This window comes from Chaetodon auriga, chromosome 8 (genome assembly GCF_051107435.1).
Source record: "Chaetodon auriga isolate fChaAug3 chromosome 8, fChaAug3.hap1, whole genome shotgun sequence".
NCBI lineage: Eukaryota > Metazoa > Chordata > Actinopteri > Chaetodontiformes > Chaetodontidae > Chaetodon > Chaetodon auriga.
Window position 1 is genome coordinate 28,138,513 of NC_135081.1, and position 25,328 is coordinate 28,163,840.

General features: G+C 44.8%; 1 protein-coding gene across 1 annotated transcript in view; it reads right to left on the reverse strand.

Annotated features, from left to right (window-relative positions):
• col6a4a (collagen, type VI, alpha 4a) overlaps nucleotides 1-25,328 on the reverse strand; it is a 56,176-nt gene that overhangs the window by 17,157 nt on the left and 13,691 nt on the right. Inside the window, exons 5-20 of the mRNA XM_076736628.1 lie at nucleotides 14,718-14,822; nucleotides 12,985-13,593; nucleotides 11,772-12,359; nucleotides 9,857-10,426; nucleotides 8,686-9,306; nucleotides 7,960-8,520; nucleotides 6,802-7,359; nucleotides 5,750-6,328; nucleotides 4,964-5,542; nucleotides 4,523-4,875; nucleotides 3,542-3,620; nucleotides 3,207-3,352; nucleotides 1,883-1,975; nucleotides 1,232-1,285; nucleotides 172-243; nucleotides 6-32 (exon numbers count right to left, since the gene is read on the reverse strand). Coding sequence (XP_076592743.1) covers nucleotides 6-32; nucleotides 172-243; nucleotides 1,232-1,285; nucleotides 1,883-1,975; nucleotides 3,207-3,352; nucleotides 3,542-3,620; nucleotides 4,523-4,875; nucleotides 4,964-5,542; nucleotides 5,750-6,328; nucleotides 6,802-7,359; nucleotides 7,960-8,520; nucleotides 8,686-9,306; nucleotides 9,857-10,426; nucleotides 11,772-12,359; nucleotides 12,985-13,593; nucleotides 14,718-14,793 — 5,565 coding nt within the window. The 5' untranslated portion in view covers nucleotides 14,794-14,822. The remainder of the gene's footprint in view (nucleotides 1-5; nucleotides 33-171; nucleotides 244-1,231; nucleotides 1,286-1,882; nucleotides 1,976-3,206; nucleotides 3,353-3,541; nucleotides 3,621-4,522; nucleotides 4,876-4,963; nucleotides 5,543-5,749; nucleotides 6,329-6,801; nucleotides 7,360-7,959; nucleotides 8,521-8,685; nucleotides 9,307-9,856; nucleotides 10,427-11,771; nucleotides 12,360-12,984; nucleotides 13,594-14,717; nucleotides 14,823-25,328) is intronic.

The following is a 25,328-nucleotide window of genomic DNA, read 5'->3' on the forward strand; positions in this document are numbered from 1 at the left end:
CTCACCCTGTTCCCTCGGAGGCCTCGGTAGCCCTGCAGACACAAACAGGCACATCAGCAACATCTGGCAAATAACGGCTGTTTCTATCGAACTATCTGCAGATCGACTGATCGACTGATCGCCGATGGGACGATGATGCGTCACAACAAGCAGTGTCGAGCAGCTCCGTACCTTCGGTCCTCTGAGTCCAGAGCAGCCCTGGATGCCCTGAGGTCCACTCGGTCCAGGACGCCCTCGCTCACCCTGAAACACATAAAGTGATCCATGAAGTCCAGCAGGACGCGGCGCTGCCTCAGCAGCTCTGTGACCAAACACAGACTCTTTTGGGCCGTCAGATGTGCAGCCAGGCCTGCAGCGCGGCTCCACGGATGCTAGCACCGATCGCTTTGATCCCGACTGAGGAATCTTAACAGCCATCAGAGGGACTGTGATTACATTCATGGCTCCCAGACAATGAATGCTACTGAGGCCTCCTCTAGCGCCACCATGAGGTTCACCTTTAAAGTCTCCACAGCTCCTGGATGGATTGAGATGAAGTGTGCTTCATGTTCCCTCGTCTGACTTTTCATTCACGTTAACGTTAACAACATTGATCAGCCGTCAGCCTCAGCTGGACTCTGTATTCAGTGCTAATTAGCAAATGTTAGCATGCTAACATGCTAAAGTAAGACTCTGTGGACCCTGGACAACAAAGCCTGAAGCCTGTGTGAACAGATCTTCAATAAAAATGTGAATGATGGAATCCTCAGTGCAGATTTCAGGGCTCAATCTTCAAATATTTTCATTTTAGATCATCCGCCGGTGACCTTCCTCATCATTCACTAATGACACATCAGCGTTCCTTAGAGCTTCCAAACCTCCTCATGTCTCATGCTGACATGCCCACATGAACAGCACACACAGTCTGACTCTGAAGCTTTTCAGTGTTACGACCTGCACAGCTGATTCTTTCCTGTTAAAGCTTCATCATCTGATGTCTTCAATGACTGTTTTTATTCGTTTTAGTTGTTGCTCTTCTCTGAATGATTTCTGCTTTCAGGCCTCTCTGAAGAAGATGCCTTGACCTCAATGATTCAACTGATTCACCCGATAGTTTCTGGTGGGCCAATAAACTGAGTAACTGACCAATCACAAACCTTCATCTGCAGCCACCAGTTTAACTGTTAAACTGAGGCCAAACATGCAGTTTGAAATGAACGAGTGAATGTGTTTGAAGAGATGAAGCACTCACAGCGACGCCCTCCTCTCCTGGGAATCCAGGGTAACCCTTCTGTCCAGACACACCCTGTGAGACAGAGAGAGAGAGACAGACAGACAGACAGACAGACAGACAGACAGACAGACAGACACACACACACACACACACACACACACAGAGGAAAAAAACTGACTGTCAATTAAAAAGGTCAAAAATCAATTCAGGTACTTTTACTGCATGGAGCTGATGATACTGCTGATACTTTTACTGCATGGAGCTGATGATACTGCTGATACTTTTACTGCATGGAGCTGATGATACTGCTGATACTTTTACTGCATGGAGCTGATGATACTGCTGATACTTTTACTGAGTACTTGTTCCAGCACCGACTGAAGAGTCATTCCTCTCAGCTTTGAGAGGACGAGGCGTTTCATGCTTTGCCGGATGCACTGACTTCACGTTGGCCTTGTACTGCGCTGAGAAAGACTCCATGTGAAGTTCTTTCTTCTCTGAATGTCCGAAGTTGACCCAGGCCTGCTGTTTCCTCCATGAAATCACTGACATCACTGCAGACATCTGCTGGCTCTCGGCTCTCAGCAGCCCTCTCATTTACTCTGACACGTTCTCCCAAACGTTCCTGACATCATGTTTAAAGTTTAAAGGTATGAGTATTGCAGTCACCTTTGACCCCGGGGGGCCCCGGGAGCCACGAATGCCTTCATGTCCTGAACATTTGCACATGACGTCGCAGCACTCCCTGTCTGACACCGTGTCCTGCAGAGAGAGGACAGAAGAAGACATATGAAACAAAGCAAAAGACGGTTTTGTCTTTTTAAAAACACTGAAATGTTTTAGTTTTTTACAGCTAAAAGCTTTTAACTCCCTTCAATCACTGACATCTACGTTCACCTCTGAGCTTTTCTGTTTTCACCTTTGAAGCAGGTGTTGGTGGATTCTGCTGACACTGAAGTCAGTGTGAGTTTGTTTGTGTGTATTTTGTTCCCTTTCTTTTGTCCATGTATGTCTCCGGTCCTTTCTGTCTGATCCGTCTCTTATTGAGTGATGTTTGCTCGTTTACCTCTGGATAAAAGAGTTCAGCCAAAAACTGATTTTTCACTGAAGGCTTGTTTTTAAAAAGCATTCCACTTCTTCTCCTTTGTTGTTCTTTGCCGGTGGCTTTCGTTAACATGGTGAGTAATTTACATATTATCTTCAATCAACACTTCCCTGAGGCTTTTTTCAGGTTTCCAATCCTGCAAAGGGACGTGCCAGGACAGGAGAACTTTTTCTGGACAACTCTCATCAGAATAGAAAAGGATCTCTGCTTCAGTTTAACCTCAACTTTCAGCCATGATCCTCAAAAAGTGATGAATCAGACAAGAATAGAAAGAATATTTTCTACTTCAAGAGAGACAGAAATACTGTGTTTTATTTTCAGTCTCATGAAGATTAAAGTTAGCTAACTATTAAGAAGCCAGTTAGCTTAATGAGCTATTTTAGGTGGCTAGTGCAGAGTTTTACCAGCTCACTAGCATGTTTTAGCCAGCAACTGTATGTCATCAACTACAGTAAACAATCCCAACATCATCATATTTTGTGAGGACCTGTGTATAAATCTTGTGACCAGATGCGTAAGACAAAGGGCAAACTTCCCTGCTCACAATGAGGGTGTGTTAATAAATATCCTGGTTTTTCTCAGGGTTACGGTTAGCATAGCTGGAAAGAGTTTGATGAAGCTGGGCTGGCTGATCCCCTTTGCTTATGGTCTTTCTGGAGGTAAGCATTTAGTCCACCTCGCTGGTGCACAAAATACTTTGATCCAGTAGGGTGAATGCATTTCACTTGGCTCCAAACTAAATCAACATTTCCAGAGTGACATTTATTCTGTCGTAAAGATCCGTCCATCATAACTGAACATGTAAATATGAAGTTTATCACAAGTGACAGAGTGAGGTGATATGTGGCTGTTTGGCCGTTTTGGTCACCAGCAGCACAAATAGCTTACAATCTGTTTGAGGATGGTGCTGCCGACGCTCGGCATGCCGATGCTGAGAGGAAGCTTGTAGCCGAATCCTCGGCCAAACTCCACCATCTGCAGCTGAGCGGGATCGCGCACTCCCTCCAGAGCCACCGTCAGCAGAGCGCTGACCCCTGCAGCAAAAACACACAGAATAGGGCAAGAAGGCTCGTTTCTCTACGACAGCTGTGTTAGCTGCTACCACAGTGCCCTCCAAAAGAGAAACGCTGGGACAATTTCAGTGTAATGATGTCATTTGATCAGAAGAAATGCAAACTGTGATGATGTTTGATCTCCACACAAAAACCTCTGCCAGTGTTTACCAGACTGTCGCAGCAGCTCCGACTCCTGCTCCAGTTTCATCACGTCTTCATCGAGTCCGTCTGAGAAGATCACCAGCACCTGAAGGACGAGGTCGTCACATTTTAGACTGCTTTCATTGTTCAAGTCATTGAGAAGAAACCCACATCTCACCAGCATTGAGCAGATGGTGACGAAACATTTAGGATATCACGACGAGATGCAGAACATCCACACAGTCAGACCCTCATAAATCAGATGTCATCAGACTCAGAAAAGGGTCCAATTCTATATTATGTTAAAGTGGATTCGGGCTACGTTCACACTGAAAGCCTCAGTGATCAAGTTGGATTCATTGTTCACAGCTGATTTTCGTTTGTTAAGCTGTTTGCATCATTTTTTAAATGTGGGTACTATCAGGTTCCAGTGTGAACTGGTCAGTGCTTCTCCACAAGAGGTAAGTGGGTGACATGAAAGTCACATGACCTCCAATACGACTGTTCAGACTGAGATCGCACTGCAAAAAAAACTGATTTTGGACCAAATATGAAAGTGCTACAAATCAGATCTGAAAAGAGCAGATTGCATGTGTGATGTGCACAATTTTCCATCCGTTGCAGGCTGACAGATACTCCCTCAGCTCAGGTCAACAGAAAACTATGAAGGCAGTTTATTGTGTGAACTTCAGCAATGAGTGAAACAAAAGCTGGAATAACATCTCTGCTCTCTAAAGACTTCTTTCTCTTCTCATTGCTGGCTTGTCTTTTTGTGAAACTGTCTAACTTGCATAAGACTATAAGTTCAAAACTGTCCAGAGAAGCTCTTCTTCTTAAACACTGTTCTTAAAAAGGTTCCCACAAATGTGTGGACAAATTATCACACCAGCTCCAACTCAAACCTATACGAACAGAAAAAACCATCACCTGCACAGGACGTATCTGACACTGGGATGGTGCAGAGCGTTTGTTATGTATGACAGACCCTCTGCTACGTCTCCGACTCACCTTCACACCAGATCCAGACGTCTTGAACTTCTCCTCAAAGGATTTCAGCAGGGCGGTGTTGAAGTAAGTGGGCTCTGCCAGATTCCATGTCATGACTTTCCTCACCACGTCTTCGCTGTAGCCTTCAAAGTTTGTGTCGTACACGGAGCGTCCATCACGACTCACCACCCGAAAGGCGATGTTGGTCCTGACGGGCGCGGGGCCGACACAGCACAGACCTTGTACTGAGGAAACGTAATGGGCGATCTCTGGCAGGAAGGTCTGCAGCTTGACGTGGCCACTGGTCAGCAACGCACCAGGAGCTGCGGTTCTTCGAGTTATATCGAATCCCATGGCGATGTCAATGGTGCAGCCTGTAGCAAATGGAAACATTTCTTCAGATTTGGAAGTGACAGACGCAGAGACACAGACAGAGGAGCCAAGTCATCCTTTTCAACTCACCCGAGGGATCTCTGGGGGGCTTGGATCTGCAGATTGTGTCAACCACCTTCTGCTTGATCTTTTCCAAGCTGCCAAAGTTCTGCACCGTAAACAGCCTCTCCGGGGTGCCGGTGATCTGCAGGAGCTCGAGATCGTGGACATCCCCAATGCCGATGGCAAACACCTCGATCCCCAGAGCCCTGAGACTGTCTGCCGCGTCCTCCACGTCATCCTGAGATTCACCGTCTGTGATCAGCACAAGATTCTGGGAGATGCCGGCAGATCTACGACTTCCCCGTGACGCCTCGAAATAAGCCCTGATGGATGTTAGGGCCGCTCCGATGTTGGTGCCTCCACCGAGCTGCCTCATATCTAAGATATGCTTGGTGATGGCTTGCTCAGTGTAGAACTTATTGAGGTCAAACTCATCCTGAAAAGTGCTGCTGAACTGGGCAAGTCCAACACGCACTAAATTTTCACTGACTTTAAAGCTGTTGACCAGATCTGTTGTGAACTTCTTCATGGTGACGTAGTCCCTTGGGTCAATGCTGCCAGACTGATCAAGTAAGAAGACCAGGTCAGCCTGCTGTTTCTCACAAACTGCCAAGTGAAAGAGACAAAAATTATCCACATTACATTACATCCATATACTTGCTTGCAATATGTTTTATAGTCCTAACCTGTGTGTTTAATAATGTCACTGTGAACACCACCTAATATCCTTAAAATGCTATGAATTGGGACATTTTCTCCATCAAGGTTTAGAACTACTGTGTACAAAGGTGCAATGGTACTTTGGCGTCTCACCTGGCTTGGTGGAATTGCAGAGGACATGAGTAATATTCTTGTACAGAGTTTCCAGGGCATCAAAATTGTCCACATAGAAAACCTTGGAAGTGTCGTGACCAGACATGATCTCCAGCTGTGTCCTGTTGGCTCCTTCGACTCCAATACTGAAGACACTAATCCCTTTGTCCCGCAGTGCCAGAGATGGTGCAACCAGATTGTTACGGTCAGTGGCATCGCCATCCGTGATCACCATGAGAATCTGTGGCACCTGGAGAGCGGCCCGACCACCATGTTCACTGTTAAAGAACTGTAAGGAGTAGCCCAAAGCCTTGCCAGTGAAGGTGTCTCCATATGGAGACTTCAGTGCTGATATCGCTTGAAGAACTTCTCGTTTGGAGTTATAGTCTTTGAGAGTAAAAATAGATGTGGCATCGTTGGAGTAGAGAATGACCCCAAAGCGAGTCAGGTCCTTGCCAATTGTGGTTTGGTTCACCAATGACCCCATAAACTTCTGCATGCTTCTGAACTTGCTTAGGGTTATGCTTGTAGAGCCATCAACCAGGAAAATAATGTCAGCTCTTTCTGTCTTCTTACACTCTGATCAGAAATAAAAGGACAGAGCAAATGGAGTCAGTGGGAAGGGTACTTGGAAAGGTGAGGATCCTATTACATAATCCTGAGTAAGTAACTTAAGAGAATATCTCAACATTTCTATGTTTTTTTTTCCATCACGTTCACTTTTCAAACATGTCTTAGTTACAAGTTCAGTGTTGTTAGCTAGAAAACAACTGACAAGTTCATCACGACTCATCTGGGTTTCAGTGAGCTCTCTTCAGTCTGTGTTACCTGTCCAGCTTGTGGTCCAACCAAATTTTTTAAATCAGCAATACTACTGGTGAATTATTACAGTACCTGGATGTTTGCAGCAGTTATTTAGAGTTCTAATGCAATTATTTTACATATTACATATTATAATTTGCTTTCTGAAAGACATGAGTTGAAGAGTTAAAGAAAAAATCCATGGCTTACAAACTGTATATTCCACTACCAAAATGTGACATTTCTCTTACCTCTCTCTGGATCACAGAGCTCCAGGGCCACCTGGCTCTCCAAGTCCTTCAGAGCATCAAAGTCCCTCTCAGCATACATCCTGTCTGGTGACCCGCTGATCTCCAGCAGCTGGGTGGTGTTGGCGTCCACCACTCCAATGGCATAGACCACCACTCCCTTGGCCCTGAGAGCTGCAGCAGGGGCTCTGACCTCATCTTGGGACTCACCATCTGTTACCACTACAAGCCTCTGCCTCATGTCAGGACGCCCTCCTCTGGATACATCAAAATACTGCGACACTTGTGCGATGGCTTCACCCGTGTGCGTGCCTCCTCCAACCTGCTGCATGTCATTGATGGCTTTTGACATTTCTTCCTTGCTGTAGTAGCGGTTGAGGGGGAACGCTAGTTGTTGGACTGTGCTGAACTGCATGACACCAACATGCACCTCATTCTGCCCAATGACGGACTTGCTAATGACAGATTTCATGAAGTCTTTCATTTTCTGGTAGTCGTCTGGATAGATGCTCCCAGAGCTGTCAATCAAGAACAGGAGGTCGCCTGGGATGTCTTTGCAAGCTGTTGAAATAGTAGCACCGACATGTTAGTGTGGTGTTCCTCTTTGTGCCTGCTTTTATTATCTCTTTGGTGCTCTTCTCAAATGCAAAATGAATCCATACCAACAGAATCCTTTTAGTGGTTAGTTAAGTGCAACACACACCAGCCACATTGTGGAAGCATCGGTTCATTCATTTTTAATTGAAGTAACTCAACAAATCAAATGCATCATACAGAAAGAGGAAGCAGTCATGGTACGGTAGCTGGGATGTACCAATCAAGACTGGTACTTTTCTGGAGGTCTGATGGGAAATTGGACAGTCGCATATTGTGATGAACTGACATCAGTCTGTGATGACTTGTGTCAAAACACCATCACTGTGTGGTCATATATTAAAAAACAATGGGTGTGTGGGGGGGTTCTCTGGTGGTCTGCGAGTTAAGGCATCAACCACAAACTTCAAATGAACCATGAACCATCACCCGTTCATATGTAGCTGGGCACCTTTGCATGTCCTGTCATTTCTCTACTATCAGCTGTCCGACGCTGGTGTGTGTTGTCCTCAACTGCCCCTTACAGAATACGCATTCTAAACTCTCGTCTAGTCTAGTTTTCCTTACCGTCTTGAGAGCAGATGTCTGTGATGATGTCATCCTTGATGGGCCTCAGTGCATCAAAATTATTAACAAAGAAAGTCCTCTTAGGGTCGCCAGCGATCTCTTGAAGCTCAACTTGATCAGCGTTTTTCACCCCAATGGCATAGACGATGACGCCCTGCGACCGCAATTTTTCTGCAGGAATCTTGACCTCATCAGAAGATTTTCCATCAGTGATGACCACCAGGTACTCTGTGACTTTGTGACCACGAGTGGCCATTGCTGTGTCAAAGAGTGGGCCCATGAAATCCAGAGCTCTTCCTGTCTCCGTCCCACCTCCTACTTGTTTAATACCCTCTATAGCTTTCTCTAATGTCTTCACATCTGAATAGGTTGTCAGATCAAATTCTAAGTTTGGTGCATCTGCATATTTTGCAACCCCCAAGCGGACATGTTGTGGCCCAATACGGAAGGTATGTAGAAACTCAATGATGAACTTCTTCATGTCACTGAAGTCGGTGGGGTAAATGCTTCCAGAGTGATCAATGAGGAAGAAGATGTCAGCTTCATCTGTTTGTATGCAGCCTTGAGAAGGAGAAGCAAAACTATTATCAGTTCTTTTTCCAACACATCAGCTGAACACATGTCACATTAACTGTACATACTCTTCTACTCTTTAAACTTTGATTCAAAACATATTTGTGTCTATTTATGTGGTTGATATTGATTGATTAAAAAACTGGTTCTGACCTTCTTTGATGCCAGTTCTTCTGGTATTTACTGAGATTGCTTGATGAATGATGTTGTGGCACATACTTTTCTGCAGGCTCTGCTCCAATGATTTCAGCTTAGCAAAACTGTCCACAATAAACATATGCTTATTGGTGGGATAAGATGCCATCTCTTTCAGCTGGACTTGGTTAGCATCTTTGACTCCCACTGCGTAAACAGTGACACCAGCCCGACGTAGGTTAGCTGCTGCTGTGCTCACTTCATCCTGGGATTCACCATCTGTGATGACCACTGCCACCTGCTGAACACCTTTATCTTTCCTGCTTCCTCTTTGCTTGATAAAAACATTCTCTCTGGTGAAATTCAGGGCAGCTCCAGTGCTCGTACCACCTCCACGATACGGCAGGATTTTGATGAACTTCAGCAGTTCGCTCTTGTCATTGAAGGTGTTGAAGTAGACCTGTGCTGTGGGTCTGTCATTATACATAACGATGCCCACTCTGACTCGAGTTGGACTGACTTCCAGACCGCTCACAATCGAGTGCAGGAAAGTGCGCACCAGCTGGAAGTTGGGGGTTCCAATGCTTCCAGACTCGTCAACAATGAACACAATGTCTGCCAGTTTGGCCGCTTTGCAATCTGTGAAAGGAGTGTATTATCATATAATCATAACTATCAATTCACTTGTCAACAACTCAACCATTCAAATACTATTCAAGACGAAAGACAGACTGAGATGAGGAATACTCATGTTTTCATGCAATTTGTAAAGTTCTGCTCTGTGAATAATTTCTTGCTAACAATTGAGCATGTTGGCCACAGATGCAGGTAGACTGGCAAAAAGGTTGAACTGGGCCAGTGGAGTGGGCGATAAATCAGGACAGAGGTTTCCCACATCCAAGATGCTATCCCAAAAATGTGCCAGGCTATACCTGTTGTGCCACTTCCAGCAAGACAGGTACAGTATATGATCACCTGGCTCTAACTTGTGACATATCCATTGAAGGTGATCAAGCTGCAGCCAAAGCTCAAACAGCAATCAAAGTGGTTTACTCAACCATCAGCAAGAAACAACCCACATATTTTCATTCAACGGTATAATTTGGATATGGGGTGAAAGGTACATTTTCAAAGGTGCACTTAAGTGATGAATTCATACTAATTGTAGAATTAAAAAAAACTTTTTCACCTCCAGTAAGAGTGGTCACCTCTTCTTCTCTTTCAAAAATACCCCTCAGTATTGGCACAGCGTTGGTGATAGTCTGGTAATAGTATGGTGCAGTGGCTATGAGACGCATGTCCGTCATCATAGCATCGAAGCTCATCCCCACCACAGTTACTCCTGATGATTTGATCAGACGTGACTCCCTATCCACAGAATCATCTGAATTTTTTCCACCTAGGACAACCAGGTACTGTTGGTAGCCTAAGTCCGCCCGGCTTCCTGCCTCAGTAGTGAAAAAATTAGTGCTGGCGTACTGCAACGCCCTGCCTAGGTTACGAGGCTCGTTTGGTTGCAGCCTGCGTTGGCGGAAACGCCTAACAGCGTTCTGGGTCTCCTCTTTGGTTTGGAGAGCATTAAGAAGAAATTCCACCTTTAGATCTTGACCATACTGAGCCAAACCCAGACGGTGGGCAGATGCTCCGAAGTTAAGTTGATTGGTCAGTCGGGTAAGGATGTTCCTAATCTGTTGGAATTCTGCAGGAGGCACACCACTGTCCACCAGGAAGAAAATGTCTGCAAACTTTTCTGCCAAGGCTGTAAGAAAACAAACCAAAAAGACCAGTGATAAGATCTGCTGTTATGGAAGACCCCTGTGGCCAGAAAAAACAAAACACTAAGCAATTAGAAATGGTTAGTCCCGTGTCTCTTAATTCTAATTAAGTAAATGCGATGGCACATTGTGTGTGAATTCGTAATTCTTGAGTAGAATTAAATTAAATCTCAAAATAACTGAATACATTTCCTGAACAGCAAAGAACTCCAAATGAGCTTTGACTGAACATGGAAAAATGAACAAGCATTTTGCCAAAAGCAAACAGTCATCTTATCTGGAAGCCCACAGCTGCACTGCTTTAATATCCTACAGTTTAAATGAGGCTACAAACCATTTCTGTGGAAAACTAAAGTTCCTAGCCCAAACTTGCATAACAGCAATTTCCGCCCTTGTTTCCCAAACGTCTGTCTCTGAATGTTGCATTTTTTGGCAAATAACACTGGAACCAGAGTGTGAGGCATTAATCAGGACACATGTTCTGTCTGCAGGCTAAAAGGTGGATGTGGAAATGTAGAAAATGATATGCTTTCGAGGACAAGGAACATTTATGTGGAATACTGAGATCCACCTGGTAGTGTTAAGAACACTCCAGCGATTATACGCATAATGGTCATGTTGAGTTCTACTTAGCCTCGAAAACAACTGTATAATGTCCTCTGAAGGCTCTGGCTCTGAAACATGCTACTGAATTGCATTATGGGAAATGTGTGATGCAACATTTTTGCTTTGACCCACATATCTCAGCCTTTTTTTTAAATCTCCTTTCCACATTTCTGGAGTACCCACTTTAAAAGAGTAACTGAGGCTCTTTGCTTCCAAGTTTTAAAAATAATCAATTCAAACTCATTTTAATTGACTTTTTCTAAATCCCCTGTGCCCCCTCACTGTTTATCAACACCTCATTAAAAAAAACCTATTAAACCTGTTAAAGTACAAGGTGTCAGTCCCACCGAAGGTATCTTATGAAATCCACTTCTTTCTATTATTGATCATTTTATCTAATATTCAGCCTTTTTCTGATCACCTAAATAAACACTTTTTAAAAAGCTGGCTTATAATAAAATAAACATGAATAAACATTATTTAATAAAATCTCCTGGTACAACATTTAAAGTGTGTTGCAGCCCTGGACACACACCTGTTAATGGCTTCTACATCACCGCTGCAAGGTTAGAACTGGAGTCCAACAGCAAGTAAAGCTAAATTTTTAGGTTGCCCTTAAAGTTAGTTTTCTGTTGCTCAGTTGTTTAGGTAGTTGTTTGTTGTTGAGTCGTATATTTCATTGCATGATAAAAACACTACGTTTCCTGTAATTCTTTGCCTTACCTTGCCTCTGATCCTCCACGGAGATACATACAGTTTGCAGCAGACTGTCTGTCAGCCTCTGCAGAGCCTGGTAGCTGTCAATGGGAAACAGGAAGCGGTCTGGGGGCCGGTTAGCAATGGACTCAAGCTCCTTCAGGTTGGCTTGTCCGACCCCGATGCCAAACACTATGACTCCGTGCTTCCTCAGGCGCTGCGCAGGTACTACTACATCATCTGTGGAGTCCCCATCTGTGATGACCACGGCAATCTGAGGCACCCGTTGACTGGCTCGGCTCCCTGCGTCTTTGGTGAAGTACTGCGTCAGGACAAAGTCAATGGCTTTGCCCGTTTCTGTGCCTCCCGTTCGGTAGGGAAATGTGTCCAGCTCAGCCAGCAGGGAATTCTTGTCCATGTGATCCTTCAGCAGGAACTCCTGGTACGGTTCATCACTGTACTGAGCCAAGCCTACCCGAACTTTGTCAGGGCCGATGTCGAGGCCTGTGACGACGCTTCGGAGAAACTGCCGGACCTCCTGAAAGTTACTTATGCCAATGCTGGAGGAGCCGTCGACCAGGAAGACAATGTCGGCCACGGTGGCTTTGGCACATTCTGGACAGAAGGGAGAAAAAGTCAGCATTTGGAGGAACAAGCGGACGAACATTCAATGTCTGTGTGTGTGTGTGTGTGTACCCACAGTGCACAGTGTCATACTTTGAAAAACCTGTTCCACAGCAACGTAAGACAGGTATTTCAGGAGTCAAGGTTAATGTGCCCCTTGAGTATGGCATAAAATCTCATACCTGCCCATGCCGAGCTGCTGACAATAGAACGCTGTGGTTAAAATGGTCAACCCTTAGTGTTCATGAGTGGAACTGGGTGAGTGGATGAGTGAGAACACTTGCATATGGGCTTATATACACAGGGTGGACAAAATGATAGGAAAACCTGAGAATATTATCATTGGCATGAGTTCCACAACAACTACTAAATGGAGATAAGATATTTTTGTCACTAAAGACATACATTAAATTCTGTGGTCTTACTGTTATTTTATCCACCATCTCCAAATTCTCAAGATTGAATAGTGTAATTAAAGGTTTACAAAGCTTTAGTGGTCAAGGGGATTTTTTCTGGAAAAGACAAAAATACTTGCCAGTGATACTTGATTCAGTCATTACTGAGATGTAAGTAACACTCACATCACTAAATCACCACAAACCATGTGGAATGTTACCTTGAGTCAATTGAAGGAGTTGTCGTTTGACTTCCTCTACAGTTGTGCAAAGTGTCTGGACGATGCTCTGAGAAATTCCCTGCAATGCGGCAAAGTCAGACACACTGTAGACATGCTGACTGTGTGGCTCGCTCGCTATCTCTTTCAGCTGGTCTTCATCTGCATCTTTGATACCAATTGCATACAAGACAATTCCCTTTCTCTTCAGATCCTGGGCGTGGGACTCCACGTTGTCTTGTGATTTGCCATCGGTGATCACCACAGCGATCTGCGGCACATTTTGGCTTGCCCGGCTTCCAGCTGCCTCCACAAAGTGCTCATTCAGCATGAAGTCCAGGCCTTCCCCCGTCTGGGTGCCACCACCCATGTAAGGTAAGTTTCTGATGTACTGGAGGATGCTCTCCTTGTTCTGATGGGTGTTGAGCAGGAACTCGGTGCGTGGAGTGGTGCTGTACTGGATAAGCCCAATGCGGACATGGTCGGGTGCAACGTCGAAGCTATTGACCAGCGTGGACAGAAACTGACGGATCTGCTCGAAGTTCTCCGTGCCGATACTCCATGACCCGTCAACCATGAAGACGATGTCGGCTACGGCCTCTTGAGTGCAGACTGAGAGGGAAGGTTGTCACGTCATGGAGAGGTCTTGCAGATAAGAAGTCACAGGGTGCTACAAGGAAAGCTCTTACAACACGAGCAGTTCGTGGTGCTTAGACAGCGTGCCAGCCAGAGGTGAAGAAACGTCAGCGTGATTTGCAGAAAGAAGAGGCGGGTTTCTTGTATTGTGTGCAAGCCAGGAGAAAAAAATTAGCAGCTTGTTGTCAGCTTGTGGACAGTTTCTGGACAGGAGCAGGGATATACTCTGAAAGCACTTACCTTCAGATGAACTCTTGGATGCAAACTTGTAAGGAAAATGAAACAAAGCTGTGTGGCTCGCAGATGGTGATCATTTCCTTCAGAAAGGACCAATGGTGCCAACAGACGACAAAGTGCTGATCCAACCCTATCTTTCCTTTAACCTCTCCGTCTCACTACAAAATGTTCAACATCAGTTCATTGCCAGCTCTGAACTTTTACACCTTACATTCAGTCTGGCTGCACTGAAATATTTTCAGCTGAAACCTGAGGTGCTTTTGTTTCCCCTTTCTGGCAGTGAGAGAAACTAAACACTGTTGAAGTGCTTATGACACCATAGGCTCCGCCATACACCTAGTTGCTGTAGCAGTTCCACAGTTCCTCACCTTTTCTTAAAAAGAAATGTTGAACATAATCCAGAATTTTGCAGAATTGTCCAATATCAGTGTTGTGTTTGGCAGCAGGGTTGGAAAATACAGATGAATATGTTTTAGAGTGATCAAAGCAATTTAGCTCATCATACCATGTTGTTGTGAATCAGTGCGTCATATCCAGGTGCTCAGCAGCAAACATCCATGTGCAGGGTTAGTATCAGTGCTCCTTACGTGTTTATAATGAAGAAATGTAAAACTTACCATACACATCTGCTCTGGAAGGCCTGTGTGTGTGTGTGTGTGTGTGTGTGTGTGTGTTGGAGTGTACGCTGTGTGTGTGTTCTTATGTATGTGTGTGTGTGTGTGTTTGTACATGCATTTCTGTGTGTATGAACTGGCTTTACAGAGCTATAAGCTGATGTAATGTTGAGGAAGGGGCACGTTTGCAGTGATCCTTTACGTGCTGGTATGCAGGAAGTTAAGTCATAGTACCGTAACCATACCCACCTGTCTTCTGAGCAGTGTTGCCGTAGAAACATGCTGCCATGATGAGGCTGAGGACAAGACCCCGCCTCCCCTCCATGCTGGACCGGCTCTTGGGTTTCTGTCTTCCTACAACACAGAGTCGACCATAAATGCAGAGAAGCAATCTGCTGCCCATCTGGAAGGCACTTGGTAACAGCGGGGGACATGTTTGTTCCAGCTAATCATGTTACAATTAACTGCACACTTTTACAGACATGAAAACAGGTCACACCCACGGTGACTGTGCATTACTGAACTTCAAAACTTTTGGTTTGTCCCAAGAATAAAAACACATGCAAGCTGCGGCGTGCTGGGCTGCACAACAAACAACAGTGTGACATTTAAGGAAACGCTGCATTAAAAGAGGAATTTACTCAGAGCTTTGATGTGTGTGCCAAGGCATTAGCTTAGCATTAGCATTTCTGACTAATGGTGATACACCGCAGCATTTGGTGGTGGAAGGAGTATTGGGACAATTCACTGGAGTAAATACAGTAAGATCACTCAAGTGTTGACTTCAAACTTATTCTTTCTCTACGAGACTACGGAACAGTAATCCTGAACGTACCCATGACAACAAATCCTTTAATGATCCTTTCATTTATCAAATAATCTAAAAATACCTTCATGTAATGAGCCTTGAATGAAATAATGAAGTGGACCTTAAGGATTAAATGACTTTTTTCTTCATTTACACATTCATCGGAATTTCTCAACAAATAATTCAGAAATATTTTCAGTTTCAAATGAAAAACTGTCATGAATGTAACAGGATTTCTCCAGATTTGGGATACATTAACAGATTATGTGTTTTTAGGCTTTCTATGGATAAAGACCAATTAACGTTTACTAAATAACATAACAGATATCCAGATTTTTTCAATGAAGGTCAAAATTCAGTGGTTCACTCTTTAATGTGTAACCTAATCGGAGTATAATGCAGCAAGCTAATACTTCTTAAAATTGATCATGTTACAAAAAAATCTGCCTGAATTATTCACTTGATATCTTAAGGATGATGGTTATGGATTGTTTTGTGTGTCAAAGTCAAAGTGGATCACGAGCCGCAGTCGAACACAGAATTAAAATCCAGCTGCAATCAGAGCCGCCAAGTCGTTTCGAAAGCTGACAGCCGAGATCCGGCCGCCGTGTAACATTTGCGGGAAGAGGAGTGTGTAAAGTGGGCGTCTTCAATATTATCAGTATAATTACTGAAACTGAAACTACCATGAACTCATCTCCTCCAAGTGATGTAAGACCATAACTGCAGCAGAGGGACGAATAAATCATCAAGTGAACGTTGCCAGTTTAGTCTGTATTACAGCACAGGAGATAAATCACTGCAGAGTCGAAGGGAACGATGAGCCTCTTGACTGGACCGAGGGCCTGTCACTGACAGGAAAATACGCTATTTTAACGATTGAGGAAGTACAGGGGGGTCAGCGAGAAAACAAACGTTACTTTATGTCGCAAAACAAAGAAATGCTTAAAGAAACCCGACGGGTGAGATCGGCAGCTCAAAAAAGACTAAGACTGGACAACTCGAAGCATTAGAAGAAAACCAAAAGAAGGCTCGCTAACATTAAACCCTGTCCTTAAACAGTGATCGTCCAATCACAGCTTCGCTAACGTACCTGGACACCGCCCAGGTGACCTCCACTGCTCACAGTGTTTACTGATTAGATTAGATTTGGCAGATGAGTTTTGATCATTTGAGACTCCATCTATCTGTAACTGAGACCTCCTATTGGCTGAGTAATTTCCTCAGATGTCTCTCTCTCGAATAGGATCAGTGCATGGGGACAAGTCTGTGTGTGACACCTGCAGAACACCTGTGCTAATGCTACTAGCATGCTATGACCCAGTGGAAACAGCCACCGGGATAAACATTCACCTGCTTTGATAGCTACGACGTCTAAACCTCTCAAACTCGCAGCCTCCTGAAGGACGAATGGAAGCTGCAGCTGCTGACACAAAGCCTCTGATCAGGGACAGGACAGAGCACATATGTCTCACGTTATGTCTCACATGTCGCGGTCGGAAAGCGATCGGCTACATGACAGCATTAAATATTTAATGTCTCACTACAGTGACCTACCAGAGCAGCCATGTGCGCTTTGATTGTTGTGTGTGTGGATTTCAGAGCCTCAGTGCTTCCAGCTGTCCATGGAGTTGTAATTAATAAAGACTGTGTCGGAAAACACTCCCTCAGAGGGGGGAATATTACACTGACAGCTACAGGAAGCATTTACTTTTCAGACCGATTTTACATGAAAAACATGACGGATTGTTAAAGATTAAACTACATAAAATAAGCTGTGAAATGAGCTCCCCCTCGACCAACTACAGCATCAAAGTACCACTTATATATTACTGTAATACATCAGTACTAATGACACGTGAGAACACAAAAAGGATCATTCTGTGTGATCAGTACTTTTACTTCTGACATGAACAAGTACACACATTTTGCCTTGAATACCTAAATTCTTTATTCAAGTAAACGATTGAAAGCAGAACTTTTTATTGTGCAGTATTGCTGTTTTTACTTAAGTACGTGATTTGAATGCTTCTTCCACCACCAGCCATAAGAGACCGCCAATAGTTTAAACTGAGCGTAAATTTCAGAGTCTTAAAAGTTGTCAGCACTGACAAATGCGAGGCGTGCCATGAACAAACCAGAGGGAAAAAATTAAACACATCACCATCTTTAACCTTATTTGTTCAGTTTTCGTTCTCATGGCTCTTTGCTGTAAGTCTGTTTCGATAGCAATGAAAAAACTGATCATTTGAGACATGTTTTAGTTTTTTTAAATACATCTCAATGTCTTTTTTCAAAGACACTGAAGTAGAACAAATTAAACAAATGTAGTAACACTGGAAATCCTGCGTCTGAGTTCAGAGCCACGTCAAACCCTGATCGTCGGCCTCTTCGGCCACAATCGCTGCCAAACGCTGCGTTTTCTCTCCGGCCTTTAAATCGTGACAAAACCTTTGGATGAGCTGACTGAAGTGGGGTGAGACACTCAGCTCAGTTCATCTGTTGCTCGGGAAACAGCAAACGAGGTGACGGTGAAGCGATGGTTGTCAGGATAATCTCCTCGGGGACGAAGAGGAGTAACTCTTCCTCTCTGTTCAGGCAGGATGTGCCAGGACTTTGTTGAAACTTCCGCTGGAATTCTGGTGCAGCTGGTTCGGTTTTGTCCTACGTTCAAATCAAGGCTGGGGTTCAACCCCTCAGCTCTTCTGTTTCTCTCTACTCATTTGTGGAAAAAGATAAAATAGTCATTCATTAATCTTAAAAGAACTAATTACTGAAGGAGCCCGATGTCAAAACAAGTCCTGTCTGCATGGTCCTCCACCGGTTTCCAAAGGAAAGGTTTTAATAAGTAACTGGAACCTCAAAGTCGTGATTTGGTCAAGGGGCTGGACACCACACCAGTGTGATAGGCTGAAACACCTGTCAATCAAGTACTATACAACAGGACATGCGCTTTGACAAGCCTGAACTGAAATCTAAACACTACGTGTACCAACATCAGAAAATGGGACCACTAAGCATGTACATGTGTTTCACATACTCTGGATGGACGGATGTAGAGCTGAACAGCCCATACACTTCATACAAGTCATTCTCCATGTCACAAGTCTCAGCCTATGAAGTCCCAGGTCAAGTCCCGAGTCCCAAACTGCATCTCAAGTCCTAACCAAGACGGTGCAGACGTGGAAGTGAGATGTTCTGGTTCTTGGTACTCAGTCTTTGACCTGGAGGGAGGCGACTGAAAAGAGGGCTGGCAGGTGAGACGAGTCCGCTGAACTCTGACAAACCTTCTGCAGATGTGGTTCACAGCCAGTCATGTCTCACGACTCTGTCCTGTGGACTGTAGAACTGCCAAACCATACAGGTATTGAGAGAGCAAGCACACGTTCTATCACTGCACTGTAGAACTGTAGAACACTGCGAATGCCTTCAGCGGTCCAGAAGAACAGTTTACTGAGCTTTCTTCTGGTTGTTGGTGAAGTTGTCCTTCGTTTTCAGGGAGGAGGAGATTGTGGTCCTGAGGATTCTGAAATGATCCTCTCTCTCTCCCACCTGGGTGTTGATGGTCAGCTGTGGTAACTCTGGAAGTTCACCACAAACTCTTTAGCTGTGCTGATACTCTGTCCAATAAGATGTCCCAGACCCAGAGACATGTAGACTGATGGAAACCTAGCTGTAAAAGCTTGTTCGATAAAGCCAGAGGGTTTTCTTGAAGCCAACATGTAGCAGCGATTAGAGGAACTTCAGCTCCAAACTTGGCGGTGCTGGCTAACAGTTTCTGTATATATGATTCATCCTGGTGTATGAAAGTATTTGGAAAGCAGAGATACAGTAGAGAATCCTCCCACACACACACTCCCGTGACTCAGCCATGCAAACCTGAGACGGGAATGTTGAGAAAGAGACGAGTGATGAGGAACAAATCGTGCTTGTAGTCCAGCAAGTCCAGTGCCAAACTTCATAAATCCTTCGATGTGCCGATATTCCCCCTTTTCCTTCCCGGCTTCATCCAGGAGCACCAGGGATCCTGGCTGCTCCGACAGTCGAATGAATTCAAACCATTTCGGCCTCATAACAACCAGAAGACAAGAAGCAGCCTCGTCCTCACCATCTGGCTCTGCTTACTGCCTAATAGTGCCATTTCCTGCCATCTGTGGGCAGCAGACACTGTCTGACCACATCACAGGTTAGATGAACAGGAAACTGTTTTACATATCACGTGAATTCAGTTGATGATGCTGCTCGCTGTGTGGACTCCCTGATGTACAGAGCAGACCTACAGACGGGAGCTTCCTGCTGGTTTTACCACCTCTCCGTGTGCTCTTTGTTCCCATCGTATTCCTTTAACTCCATGTTTTCCAGATAACCATATAGGATGAAGAAGAGCTGGAGAGCTACATTCAAAGAAGACATATCCATGATGTGCTTGTGTGAGACACACATCTGTATTCAACTACAGGCAGGGACACAGATGTGAACAAAGTTCCTTTAAAGTTCAAGTAATTGTGGATTTTTGAGGTTTTATTTCTGATATTTCAGCAATTTCAACAATACACCAGCAGATTTGTCAAGAGTTCAACGTCAACTCAAAAACAAATGAATCAGAGACCAAAGCTGGAGTCTGCCTGGATCACATAGGTTAAATCAACACGCAGCAATAGAGAAGCTTTCAGAAAACAAGTTTCATTCGTGAATATTACTTAAGGTTTTTCCAGTCTTGAACTTTTTACTGCAAAACATGAACCTTTTAAAGGTTTCTAGGGCTAAACTGACTCTACTGAGCAAACTGTACTGTCTGTGCTGGATCAAACCCTCCATTTCCACCTAAAGGTTTTTTTCACTGAATTTATGGTTCAACGTTACACATAATTCACCCTCAGTCTATTGCAACGTCATCCTCCAGCCTGGCAGATGGGAATAAAAAGACAGTTGGATGCAAATGTTTCCAGACCTTCTTGGATGTGTCTGCTGGTTGAATATCAGCGACTAATGAATTCAAAGAAACTGAGTGGGATTCTTTTCCAAGGTGCATGGGATTACGTTTGAGGGGATTTCATGAAAATGAAACCGCCGTCTCTCCTCCAGGCCTCGTGAAAGCACCTCAGAGAAAGTGACAATAACCAGCTCTTGTGTGTACGCCTTCTTTTATACGAGGGCATTAAGCCCGAGCGGCTCCCATCTGTGCATGTGTGTGTGCGTGTACCACCATGCATGCACGGCCCATCACACTAACATGCTTCATGCCTGCGTTTAATCATCTGCCAAAGCTTGGGGCCCGTGAGCAGAGGAAATGGGGCTCACTCTAATGTGAAGCATGTGGAGGTAATCACAGCAGAGGGCTCCAGTGACAGGCTGATTGAAAGAGGGGTCTCTGCATCGTTTAGCCATCCAAATCTATTTATAAGGACCTCCCGGCTTCACTACAAATATATTTATTTAGTCAGAGGCTGAGCTGCGCTTTCCGGTTCAGCTGTACAGAGGTAGAGTTTAATGTTAAACAATGAGGGGCCTCGCTGTTTAAAGCATCGGTCCAAAGTGAAATCAGGCTTGCGGAGGTCAGGCCAACTGAAGGCCACGTTCTGTCGTTCAGGTGAGAAGCTGTCAGACGCTCAGGCAGGGAGGTCTTTATGAAAACGACCATCGTGACAGGCTGACTTCCACACTGACTGGGCAGGCGTGCACAGATGTGACAATGAGCATGTTCTTCACACTCTAACTTCTGGCTCTGGTGGCGGTCAACCACAAAGAGACCCTCACTCTTCTGTGCAAACAGGTGGAGGCCAGAAGCTTGGTGGCTACGTGCAAGGCTAGTGATGAACTGCTGTAGCTGGTGAGCTAACTCCTGGAGCTTCTCACTGTTTTCTGTTTACTTCCCCTGACACCACCCGTCATCCCCCGTCACTACAACCAACACCCGGCCATACCTTCAAAGGTAGCTTCTCTAAAGGCATGTCTGCACGGAAGCTTTTCCAACATGGCGGATGCTGCGTGTCAGACGTCCTTCAAAGAGAGACGATTTCATCTGTGAGGTCATCGCTTTGTCTTCACATCAAACATGCAGGAATAGTTCTGTGGATCTGGCAAATAGCTTGCAACGCCTGAAGAGCAGCATGTAATCCTGCAAAGCTGAAGTTGACCTCTGACTGCAACACCTGGCAGAAAACCAGCACAGCTGCTCTGTCCACTGGAAATAACATCCTTCTCCTGAACAATGTCAAACTTCTCGTCTGTAATCTTCTTGTAACCATCCATCAAAACTTCAGCTTCTCTCAAAGTTTTTTCTGCATGTTCTGCTTATTCATTAGCAGAAAGACGTTGGCGAGCTGTCATGGAGACGGCCTAGCATAGAACCGCCAAAGTACAGAACTTTGGTCACGTGATTCTATTTCCTTAGGCTTGTTACGGGCGAGCACGAAGCTTTTTTGGGGTTGAGACGCTGCCTTATGGACACAGCATGTTTGCAGGCTGGAAAATGGATGTTCATGTTGTCCAAGACCATTCTGTTTTAATATTTTATTAAGCTTCAAATAATATCATGAATGTTGATGATCACCGCCCCTCCAGCTGAGTTTACACATGCTGCCAGACTCTGCATGAGGGAAATAACCAAATATCAGGTCCAGAAGTTGATGTTGGAGAGCGACAGCTGTGGTTTGGTCTGTAGTCTGTCCAGGTTTGTCCTGCATGGGGTGGACTCAGCAGAGAGCAGCAGGGAGACGGTGAGGACGCTCTTTCTTTCTTTGCCCTCATGCTCAGTGTTGTTTGTCTCTTTCTGTGGAATGTCTTCTGTATGAAATCAAGAGAAAGCAGCTGACTGGCAGAACTCCAGTGGGACTGAACCACACCGTTTGATCTTTTAAAGGGGCAGTAGGTCAAATTTTTACTCTCTCATAAACGGGAAGTTGCATATTTGTGGAACTCCAATTAACTGATCATTAAGGAAATTCATGCTTCAAAACATGTTTTCAGTGCAGTCAGATTATTGCTGCAAATGCAGATCCTCAGTTTTAGCAGCCACAGAGTGCTGGAGGATCTGGACACACTGACGATCCTGAGTGATGCCACCTTCTCTGCTTTCTGCGCCAACAAAAAGCACAGATCTCCATTCAACCTCCAGGTTTTTTTAGTTTTTCTGCGGCTGTTGAAAGCTGAAGACAAATGGATTCAATGAGGGATTAAAAACTGGCTGCAGATTTGATAAAACGCTTCCAAGCTCCAACGTTTTTCCCAAGAAAAACATACCATGGCACACTGGATCATTCTTAGCACACTCAGAAAATCTGATGCTCTTCAAAATTGAAACCGGCATTTTTATTATGACATTATTGGTGAGGGGCGCATAAAACCTCAAAACACAAAGTTTAGACTTACTTTGCAAAACAGTGATTTTGTGCCTCCTCTGCTAAGAAGAAGCCTGCACCTTACCCTGAGAAACACTGTGCCTCTGCCAGCGTTAGCGAACGTTACCGCCTTTTAGGAGAAAAAATACAACAGATTTATAGACTAAATTTATCTGCAATCCTACTGAAAATTAGACAAGAGCCGACAACAAAACAGTCATGAGAAACCACAGGAACATGCAGGCCAGCAGACCATAAACTAACTCAAGATAATAAGGCGCTGTGGATTCCATTAAATTTAGATGCTATCCTTCATTTTTATAGGCTTTTAGAAGACATGAATACAGGATTAACACCGGCTGTCTACCATCTAAATCTTCCTCAGCATGTTCCGTAAAGCACATCACCTCACTGCCGTTATCTGACGTTTCAGCTGCCCGTCAACAGCGTCTCAGATCACTGGTTTGGGGATGGAAACCAAAGAAAGTGTCGGCAGACGAATCTAAGCAGTTATGAGGCGATTTAAAGGCTAATGAGGCAGAAAAAAACATTTCTGATGCACAAAGAGAGGATGAATCCAGCGTCTAACTGATGGATAACTGTGCTCATCGAAGACGCTGACAGTTGTTAGAGGAAAAGAATTAAAAATGATGAAAAGTCAAACGTGTAGTTTTCCAGTTGGCTGAAACAAGCCCAAACAGTCCCATGATTGAAATGTGACAAAAACCAAGACACAAAATGACTCCAGCTGAATTAAAATCAGGTGCTGCAATTAACTCTGGTTTCAACATAGTGCACTCGCCAGCCACCCACGTCCAAATATGGTTTATAGCATCTATCTTCCAAAAGCTGTAAACAGTCAAGACTCTGCAGGACCTTTCTACCAGCTGAAGTCCACAGAGAAACCAGGACCGGGCTCAGGGTCTCAGACTGCAGCTTCGCAGGGATTACCTGCACAGCTGGAACACACTGGACTGATCTGATACCTGGCTGGAGTCACACCTTCACTATAAGCTTTAAGTGAGTACCCTAAAAGAACACAACAACGGTGCTGTGAGACATTCACAAACAAGAAAAACACATAAAAGAGACCAATAACAATCCACGCTCACAGCTGCTCTCGCACTGTTCGTCATCAACTGTCGGCACTGTGATTTCTTCACAGACCCACCAAGAGGTCGATGGGCCCCGGAGGCTCACCAGCTCCCCAATTAGGAGCGACCCTGAATGGCCGAGATTACCGCGACCTCGACGGCTGGATTCACATCTTGCGAGCACATGTCGTGTGTTTCGCCTCTACACTCGCTCTCTGTTTGATGATGAAGGCCGTCTGAGCACCACTGACTGCAAGAGTCTGAGGAGACTGAATGTTTGGAGGACACTGCTGTCAACAAACAGCAAAACTGCGACATCAGACAATTTACAATTAAAGTTGATTCTGAATCAGTAATTTGACATTCTGACTTGCACAGCCTGGATGTCTTTTCTCACTTCCCTCCTCACCTGAGGATCCAAACTCTTCAGCTGTGGCTCTCCAACATTCAGCAGCACTGGCAGAGCGTTAGCTGCTGGCATCCTGTCAAAGCTTCTTCATATAGCATACTTTCATTCTGGGTCTGTTTTCCTGGTTTGAGCCCATCGGTTCCAGTGGAGGGAAACGTTAATGTTATAGCCATCAGTGATATATTAGACCACGAGCTCCTCCAGCTTTGTGTCAACAGTTGGTCTCTTTCCTGTTCCAGCAGGAGACTCCACGCAAAACGCCAGCTCCATTAATGAATGTGCAGGTCTCTGTTGTTCACAAGGGTGAAAAACGCCAGAAAAACGTCTTGTTAACCGTCTGCCGTCGAGGAGTCCCGTCAGATAATGGTGGAAATGCTGTAACATCAGCTACTGTTTTAAATGAACGGTGATAGATTTAAATTAACAAACGATTGATCAAAGAACGATTAATTACATGCTCAACAACATCATGAGGGTAACGTCTGGGTGTCTGAAAGCAGCAGCAGTAGATTAAGACCCACAGTTCAACAGTCACATGCAGCGTATCATGTGTCAAAAGCAGTTTTATTATTTCCTCTAATAATCAGATGAGTGGAAGAACCTGTCATAGGTGGGATTATTCTTCAGTATGACAGACACATGGAAACATCCAGTGAGAGGAAGCAGACAGTCAGACGCTCTCTCCTTCCTCTGATAACCAGTCAGATGAGTCTAAACCGGGCTGAAAAACACTAACATGTGTCCGCTCTGTTTCAATGTTTGGAGGAAAAAAACGCAGCCTTTGAACCCTCACAGACCTCAGCTGAATGCTGTAACGTCCCTGTCAAACACCAAGGATGCCCAGCCCCCCCACCCCCCCGCCCCGGGCCCCTGGGCGAGGCCCCCGGTGCTTTACACTACAACACACCAGCGCTGTGGAAATCCTCCCCTCCCCTGTGATTTACTGTTGTGATTGCACTGAAAGGCAGATGTTTGGGCTCGGGCTAATCTAAACCGAGGAACTTGTTATTTCTACGCACAGAGTCCATGTTTGGAGCAGCGCTGACAGACGACGGTCAGGACCGACCATCCAGACCCCGACCGGAACTTTAAAAGGTGTCATGAGGCAAGTCTGTCTTGACTGCAGAGGTCACGGGTTTATGGACACGTACTGATTTAATCTATTGTATTTCTAGAATGATTTGTGAACAGAAACAGTCTGTTATGTCA